Source organism: Ictalurus punctatus, chromosome 11 (assembly GCF_001660625.3).
Source record: "Ictalurus punctatus breed USDA103 chromosome 11, Coco_2.0, whole genome shotgun sequence".
In the NCBI taxonomy this organism is placed as follows: Eukaryota; Metazoa; Chordata; class Actinopteri; order Siluriformes; family Ictaluridae; genus Ictalurus; species Ictalurus punctatus.
In genome coordinates, this window is record NC_030426.2 from 9,996,192 (window position 1) to 10,005,974 (window position 9,783).

General features: G+C 39.5%; 1 protein-coding gene across 1 annotated transcript in view; it reads left to right on the forward strand.

Moving 5' to 3' along the window:
• The window catches only part of tafa3a (TAFA chemokine like family member 3a), an 89,837-nt gene extending 80,457 nt beyond the window's left edge, over positions 1-9,380 (forward strand). Inside the window, exons 4-5 of the mRNA XM_017479188.3 lie at positions 723-847; positions 6,628-9,380. Of these exons, the coding sequence (XP_017334677.1) occupies positions 723-847; positions 6,628-6,639 (137 nt within the window). The 3' untranslated portion in view covers positions 6,640-9,380. The remainder of the gene's footprint in view (positions 1-722; positions 848-6,627) is intronic.
• Positions 9,381-9,783: the final 403 nt, after the last annotated feature.

Consider the following 9,783-nt stretch of genomic DNA (forward strand, 5'->3'; position numbering starts at 1 on the left):
ATAAAACATTGAACAACTGAGACATAAACAACAACTTTCACAGACATTTGATGAACATAAATGGAATAATGAGTCCCTGAACAAAGGCGGGGGTCAGCATCAACAGTAACAGCCAGTATCTGGTGTGGCCACCAGCTGCTTTAAGTACTACAGTGCATCTCATCCTAATCATGGACTGCACCAGATTTGTCAGTTCTTGCTTTGATATTTATATATATATATATATATATATATATATATATATATATATATATATATATATATATATATATATATATATAAATCTACCCCCTTAGCCTTCACTGTTGTTATCATTTCTCACTATGGTTCACTACATTTTGACACATCTTGACATACCAACCTTTGCCTTGTTCCTTGAGACCAGCAGCAAACCAGTGAAGGATCCTAGGCATCAGCAAATGTTGAAGCACTCCCAGGCTGATTTCTTCTGATGCAGAGAGAAAGGGAGAGGAAGAGCGAAAACAGAGGGATAGAAAAATAACAGAAAAGAGTTTTATTTCTTTTGTTGGTAAATTTTTATAGGGGTTCAATAGGGCTTCATCCTTGGAAATATTGGATGTGGTGTGATTGTTGTATGTGTGTTTGAGTGAGTGTTTTATTTTTCTCTCTAAATGTGCGTGCAGTTTCTAGAGCTATTAGGAGTGTGTGAGCCAGAGAGAAAGTTATTCTCTTCATTTCTCTCTCTATGTCTGTCTCCATAGCATCTATAGTAGCCCAGAAGTGGTGGTGCCAGATGCAGCCCTGTATGGAGGGTGAGGAATGTAAGGTGTTGCCAGATCTTAAGGGTTGGAGCTGCAGCACTGGGAACAAAGTCAAGACAACCAGGGTGAGTAAAGGCTCCGCTGAAACTTCTTTCTTTTATGACTCATGACACCCGTAATGTGTTTGACAATCAGTCATTGTGACACACCACCAACTCATGAAGTATCATGACTTTAAAGTATTAATAGCAGCAAGATACCAATTATTAAGATTTGGTTAAATGAATGGTTTGATTAAGGTTAAATAATCCATATGGCACCATTTATGTAGGGATGAAACAAATGGTACAGTACCTGCTCACCCACCAATTTAGTGACTGGTGACTTAAGATGAAACAAGATACTGTTAAAGAATATCAAGCTAAATCCTTCAGCTGTCCAGGGGATTAGTTAACATTCAAATTGCCCCATCAAGTTTTCCTAACAGTTGGTGTAATAGATTTACATTTCAAATTAAAAAAAGTCAAACAAACTAGTCCTGGCAGCTATTTCTGAATTATTAGTATGGGTCAACATGTAAAAGCACTGGTTTGGAAATTACTGACAGATTACTGTGTAATTTATGTGCTACTTATCTATGATAGGAGACTGAAATCATGCTTAGCTTATACAAACGAAGGATATTCTCAAAAGCTATTTTGTAATTTGCTTGAATAACAATCTTGTGTAACACGCATTACTTTCTGTGGAATCATTTACTCCATTGCCATCTAAAGCCTCTATTTCAGGATCTGAGGATTAGCTTCAAATGACTGTTTATAACCCTTGCCTTCTATTCAGACCCCCAGTGTGAATACATCACATTGCTATTTGACCCAGATGAAATTCTGCTTCTAAAGTAAACTTAAATTTAGTACTGCAACTAAAAAAAGGATTTTGACACACGCTTTCTGGGTAAATATTCCTAAAATCAGTATTTCTGCACACTCTGTGTGAGCGTGTGTGTGTATTTTGTGAGTTTTCAGGTACATGTCTGTGTGTATCAGTATGCACATCTTAACGGTGACACACTGAGCTCGTAGCCATCCGTTAGCCTGAAGTGTTTGACTAACCAAACACCTTCTTCAGCCAGTTCCTAAATTATTCATAGGACAGAGGGGGCTTATGTGAGGCAGCCCTTTTTCACTTTAGCTGCCTTAAATAATGCATGCTAGAACACTCACAGTCACGTCAGTGGCAGGCATGCCTCTGAGGTGCTGCCTGCTCTTCTCAAACCTGGCTGCTTTGATTTTTGGAGCTCTCCCGGCCACCGCCCTGACACATGTCTAGAATACAGCAAGAGTATGGAATCCCAGATGTGTCACCATGGTGACATGATTGGTTGTTGTTTTTTTTTGCTCCATCGTCAGGGCTGTGGTAATGAGTGTAAACCATCGATTGACCTTGTTCTGCTATGGTTTTGTTTTACATCCATCATAAAGCATTGTAGTACTGCAAGGCCACTGATAAACAGATTTGCTCGACCTGAGGTACATACTGCAATAGAGATATGAGAATTTTACTAGAGAGGGTATTGACTAGAGAGGTTATTGTTATTGTCAGTTATTTAACTAACATAAAGTATTATGAAACCAATCTGTAAATCATTCGCAACATGCTATAAACCACTTGACATTATTTCAGTGCACAAACAAAATTAGTTATATATAAAAGGACCTCAGTATCCAGCAAGGTGAGGACAAAAAGTAATAAGTGCTATAAAATCCTACATATATTAATATTTCTTTTGCACAACTAGTCAAGCTGGCAGGAATTTTGTGCAGGACCAATTACAGTGTGCACTCTGGCCAGCATCAACACAATGTAGCAAAAGTCTACATGCATGAGCTTGTGATGCACTGGGGAGTGCACAAGAAAGAAGTGACCTAAACACCTCCCGGCTCTTCAGCGCACCCGCCAGCTCCCTGATGTCTCTGATTTGAAGGTGTAGATTACACTGGGATTCCCTGCACAGCCAAGTAGCATAGTCTCGTCCTTTGATACAGAGACATAACCTAGCTTCAGCTAGCTGCGCCCTCCACCCTGCCAGAGTGTATGTGTGTGTGTGTGTGTGTCACCAGGCAAAAGCAAGACCAGACCAGCATGGTAAAGGCTCTCAGGCCCGACAGGGCTCTCACCTCCCATCCCAGCAAGCTCCAGAATGGTATTTTGGGCCGTGGCTGCTGAGTTGGAAGAGCTGCTGAGGTTAATGAGCCTGATAGGTGCTGTTGCAGGGAGGGGTGTGAGCATGAGTTAACCACAGCGTTAACACCTCATTTGCAGGAAAGAAGCTTTAACAAGAGCAGTTATGGGTTAGATAATGAGGAGAGATCAAGCGAGAAGGACATGAAGTCTATAACAGATGTTCCTTTTGCAGACTGATCTCAGGCTGATAAAATTGTATGAATTCTAATGAACAAAAGTAATCATAACTTTTCATAGTTGAGTTGGTTCATATGAATTTTAAGATTTTTTTTTAAACATTTACCATAAGAAGTGGTATGAGGAAATACCCAGTTTACTGTAAACAATTTATGGTAAATATATACAATTGATAAATTCTCAATAGACTGCTATATTTATTATTATTAAAATGTTAAGTTTTAATTAATAATGTACATTTGTCTTGACTACAGCAAAATTCAACACATTTGATCATTGATTTAAAATGACAACCTTTGTACCAGCCTGTACTTATTATTTCAATTACAATAAACTGATGTAACATAACAAAAGCCACCCTCAAGAAATCTTAATGACCATTGCCTCATAATATCATGTATCAGAGAAGGAACTCTGAACTAGTTCCCACCTGCATCTGAATAACGTTCTTGTTAATGAGCCCTCGTGTATATAGCCACAGTTTGCACTGCACTCTTTGTCTTACATTTGTCTTTCTTTTCTGTTGTCTTTGTTGCTGTGTTTAGGACTTTGGTTTATGTTTAGTCTTTGCCATAGTGTTTTGCCACAAGGTCTTTGTGTCTTTTGTGTTGTTGTTTTGGTCGTTATTAAATTTATTATCTGCACTTGCATCCGTCTCCAAATCATGACAGAACGTAAGACCTCAACATGGATGCAGCAGAATTTTTCAGGGTCCAAGAGGCCTTGTGTGAAAAGGAAAAGCTGAGTTGGGAGAAGGAGGGAAAATTCTCTTTCATTAAAAACAATAGGGAATACCCCACCCTCCCTCCACCACTGTGGATCTAGTCCAGCCTACCGGGTCGACTGAGAACATTGTTCAGCCTCCCTGCTCATCTGAGGATGCCGCTCAGTCTCACTGTTCAGCTGAAGACGTTTCTCCACCTCCCGGTGCGGCCAAGAGCTCCGCTTTTCTTCCCTGTTCCGCCTCGGCTGTCACTACGTCAGGCTGCACTTCAGACATCGCTCTGCCTTCCTACTCCACTGAGGACGTCGCTCTGCCTTCCTGCTCGGATGAGGACGTCGCTCCGCTTCGGACATCGCTCTGCCTTCCTACTCCACTGAGGACATCGCTCTGCCTTCCTGCTCGGCTGAGGACGTTGCTCTGCCTTCCTGCTCGGCTGAGGATTTTGCTCTGCTGAGGATGTCGCTCTGCCATCCTACACCGCCTTCTTGCTCCACTGAGGACATCGCTCTGCCATCTTGCTCCTCTGAGGACGTCGCTCTGCCTCCATGTTCCGCTGAAGACGTCGCTCCTTTTCTTTGCTTCATGCCGTATGTTGCTCCCAGTTTCTGCTCCACGGAGGACATCGGTCCCCCCTCATGCTTCACGGAGATCACCTATCCTCCTCCTGGCCTCGCGGAGAACTTCGCTCTCTCCTCTAGCGTCAAGGGGAACAATGCTTCCCCCTCAGGCTGCGCCATGTACTTCATTTCCTCCCAGTGGCTGTGCAGTAGCCATCGCTCCTCATTCAAGCTAGGCTTGGTATATCAGGTCATCTCTCTGCATTGCGGAGGACCTTTTGCACAGAGGGCCAGGACCACCAGGGGCGGGAGTGTTTTCTGGCGCTCCGGGAGTAGCGCCTTTGTGGGGGGGTGCGGGGGGGTCTGGGGTCTGTCATGTATCCGAGAAAGAAATCTGAACTACAGTTCCCAGCAGGCACTGCACCTCACTACATCAGTCACATGACCACCTGTACCGGAATAATGTTCTTGTTAATGAGCACTCGTGTATATAGCCACAGTTTGCACTGCACTCCTGGGCTTACTTTTGTCTTCCTTTGCCATTGTCTTTAGGGCTATAATTTATGTTTAGTCTTTGCCATAGTGTTTTGCCACAAGGTCTTTGTGTCTTTTGTGTTTCAGTCTTTTATTAAACTTATTATCTGCACTTGCATCTGTCTCCGTCTCCAAATTGTGACACATAAGCATTACTGACACTCAAACTCAATACTCAGGCAAGTGAGAGGACACACAGTGATCCTCAGATCACTATTAGCTCAAAAGGTTTTTAGAGAGGAGTGTTGGCAAACTGTCTAGATTTTTTTATTTTGTTTTTTAGCTAGCTAGCAGTAATTCAAAGCATAATAGCAAGTCAGTAACTGGTCAGCTGAGCTAGCTTGTGGTAAAACATTTGCTAAGGTGAAGACTTGTAGGTGAATGAGCCAAAAAATTGGCTAGTTAACTAACCAATTAGTTAATTTGGAAGTTCATATCTGAAGTAAACAGAACAGCAAAAATAATACATTTTAGTCGTATCTAATTAAAATCAACTCAAAATACTTTGAAGGTGAAGGGGATTAATGTCTCTGCAAATAAAGATTCCAGGATTAATTGCATTTTCTATTATTTTACAGTAACACTCTTAAATAATAATACATATTTTCCCACAAAACACAATTCCTCTGCTTTTCATCTCACACATTTATCCTTCAAAATGTCAGCTACCCTAAAAATATTGTAGCATACTTAAAAAAAAGAAAAAACAACACCTATCATCTATATTGGAATACCATCCCACGGTAAAAAAACATACAAACAAAAAAACAATAGAGACAATCATAGAATTTGTAATGGTTATAATGGGAATTGCATTGGTTTTAATGGAAGCTGTAATGGTCCCTTTGGGTCTCTATTGGTAACTTGTTGCCTTCGATTGGTAGCATGTTATGTCTAGTGGGTACCATTAAGGACCTACATCTTTAATACGTTGTACTACGTAATGGAAACCATTTGGTAATGGTTTTAATGGTTAACAGCTGATGGTTTGTAATGGTATTTGTAGTGTAAACCATTACAATTTTCTGTGATGGGGTTCATTGTTTTTTTTCAGCAGGGATAACTGTAATAGTGTAAAAAAAAAAAAAAAGCCATATCTGCGTCAGTCTGAGGTCTTCGGATTTCAGAGTTGACGCCACCTCTCAAAATCTATGCCGATATTTATTCTCGTTTTAGCATGGGCTCTGTCGCTTTCCCTTTTTGACTGCAGGCTCTCCGCAGTTTGGGTTTCACATCAGGTGATTCTCCAGATGTGAACGATAATTGCGTTTAATACTATCCAGATTGACAGCAGCCATCTAGATGACAAGTTAAAATTCTAAGAAACTGTTGTAAGAACAAGCTACAAACACTCCACCATCCTCATCACATTCTTTCTGTTTACGGACGTGACATAACCACACAGACGAATGACGTCAAACTGACGTTTCCTGTAAAATCCGACCCGACAGCTCAAATTGTAAATCATTATTTTAATCCTACCTTTGCAAATCAGGGTAAGGTAAGGAGACCGTTTCAAACACTGATTTTTATGTACTTGCTTAATAATTGACTTTTGTTCATTTTTAAACAAGAAAGTTTGATACTGCAGCTGCAAAGTCTGAAGGTTTTAAGCATTGGTAGGATGTTTTAGCTCATACAGTATATTAACATAAGTCTTCTTTTTCAGGTCACACGGTAGTCTGGGATAAGGATATCTGGGACTCATCATCTTCTTCTTAGATCATATTATGGAAATGCAGGAACCAGGATTTGAAGACTGCTTGAGGACAGTGGAAATTATGTATTTGGATTTCAGTGGAATACCGATATCCTTATAAATGGAAACTTTCAAACAGAACTTCTTTGCTTTCTTTGGGCACCCTTCCAAACTTCCATCCCTGTTTTATAACTAGTGGACAAGGAATTCCATCATGTAAAATTTCATGTTCACCAAGATCTTGACATATTGACAATAAAACAAGATACTATTCCAGAGATGCCGTGACACTCTGCAGAACTACAAACAACATTTTCTTTCTTTCTTTTTTTTGAGAGTACATCAGGCTTGAAAAGTTCATTAACTCTTTGAAGTGTATGTGTTCCAGAACTGATTGTGTTCCCTTCTCCATCCCTTAATGCTAACATTTCTTTCTTCTTTTATAGGAAGATTTTTTGTGAGGTGTTTACTTTTAAGGACAAACCCAGAGCATTTGTGTTTTGAAATGAACTTGTGCCATTGAAAGTACATTAAGTATTAAAAAAATTATAAGAAGTCTAAACAATAATGGTTGGAGTTTGGCAGTGGTCCACTGGAAATTAGTATAACTTTGCAATCACAGATTTGCTGTTTGTTTAACAAAAAAAAAAAAGTGACTGCTATTGAGTAAAAAGTGTAAGTATTATCTTAAATAAAAGTGTCTCTATGGGAAACCTCCACACACTATTTGAAAGAGTTTAAAAGGTACACAAAACAGCTATTGGAAGCAGCTATTTTTAAATGTATTGCAATGCCATGCTGCATTAAGATGCATAGCCACTTTCATAGACTCATGATCTGATGCTACTGTTTTTCATATACAGTAATAAATGTCATTTAACTGTCAAGATTATCACAAAATTATGCTAATATCCTAAGGAAGACTGGCACACATTATTTCTGAGATATGCTCTTTGCAGACACTACTTTGTCAGTCTAAGATTCGCAAAGTGCTTATGCAGCTATCACAGAGCACTTAAGACTAAATTGTGGAAGACAGAGGTAAGGCTATTAGCATAATACCATTAGACAGTACTTCTGCCTGGCTAATTTACCATTAGAATTACCAACGGTGGAATGAGGAGAGCACTTGGAAGTAAGTCAACATGTCATTTGCTGAGAGGACCAAAGTGACGCAAACGATACCCCTCAACATGCCATAAACATCATTTTCAGGTACTAATGTGCTAATGTGTTGCCCTAAATCACAGACTATGCACAAGCCTAGCATTTAAAGGATATGCGATAAGCAAGGAGTATTCACAATTTATTTAATTGTTTGCTTGTGTGTGGATATGTGTGTTAGCGTGTAGGAGCACCAGATGACTCAGTTTCCATTTGTATTCACAGCAGAATTCAAAGAGTTGCAAGGGTCTTGACTTTCCTTATAGCGCACTCACACATCTCTCCTTCATTTGTTCTTGAGGCTTTTCACCACACATCATTTGTAGCAGCCAAAAAAAGTGCATTTTGTATGCCTGTAAATCCCGAATGCATATTAAAGACACCAATAAGATTAGAAAGGCTAATCAAACTCCAGCAGTGGAAAGTATTTGAGTGGTCTCAGGGAGGCTACAGTGACTGGGGAGAGACGCGTCAGTGCTTTGGGGACAAGGATTAACCATTCCCTTCGATGTTGGGTGTCTTTGAGTCTTAATCTATTTGAGACAAGGGTGGACACAGCATACCCTAACATCACAGAACTCTTGGGTATGCGTGAAAGCTCACACATTGTCATTCCAGGAATCCTTATCTGCATGCAGTGCTTTCTCAGGTGTCTGGTGAGGAAGCTGTGAAGAGGATTGGGTCTGCAGGTCTCCAGGCTAGGAATGGAGATGGAGAGAGCACATGCAGGTTAGGGATCTGTTTGTTATTGCCCAATGTTACTTTTCCAACCGCCATGGCCAAACTGCTTTCCCCCAAATATGAATTGCAATGCAGATATTTAATATAGGAATACAATACAAATGGAACAGTGGTTCTCTCTCTCTCTCTCTCTCTCTCTCTCTCTCTCTCTCTCTCTCTCTCTCTCTCTCTCTCTCTGTCTGTGTGTGTGCGTGTTCATGAGGCATGTAAAGTGAGAGCAGTTATATTTTGGATGATTTTGAACAGGATTTATTTGCTATTTTACTGTGTCTAGACACAAACCAAATGCTTCATTACGATTATATTTGTTTCTGTGCATCACATTTTGTTGGTGACAAAATGTTCCATCGTAAGTGCAGTTAAGGGATTTGAGAATAAGTGTGTTTCACCACAATATGCTTTTCATGTCCCTTGTTCGTCCTTCATGCCATAAGAGGGATATGTTTTAAAGTGGAGAGAGTTAAAGGGAGATTAGTATATTCCATGTTTATAAAGTAGCATCTTACCATCCCTGTCATTTCTGAGACCTGCAAAATAGTTTGTGTTCATTCACAATGTGTCAGGTAATTATGGGTTGTAGGGAACTACTGAATATAATTTTGTATGTAAAGCCTATAGGCTGTTTCCTCATCAGGCTCAATACATGTAATATTTCTTCCCATTTTGATACAAAGACAGGATTTTCACTTTCACATTTTTTGTCTAAGAAAAAAATGTTAAATATGTCAAACTGTCTCAAATCAATTATTGGTAAAAATAAAGGAGAATTGTAATCTGTTACTTATATTATACATCTCTAATAAAAGGTATAAAAGTTAATAAAAGTCTAAATAGTCAAGTTATGCTAGCTGTGTGTATCTTTAAGGCTCACATCCACATATCATCTTCTGGCATTTTCCTCCTAGCGTGTTAACTGATAATGTTTTATAATCCTTGGATGTCCTAATTCAAATGCACAAGCTGCCATTTTATAAGCCAATTACATATTGGGTGTTCATATAAATTATGTGGTAACTAATACTGTATAATTCATGCAAAGCGATGTATTTTTATGTTTCTAATTAACCCATCTATTCCCCATATCTAAAGCTTTTCCATTCACATCATCACCTAAATCCTATTATCCTCATATTTCCCTAAGGTTTATGTAGAGGAGAAATGATGTCTAGCTGCCTTCTTTTGATGGAAATCTTAGAAAACGAAACTATATAGTTATGCGAA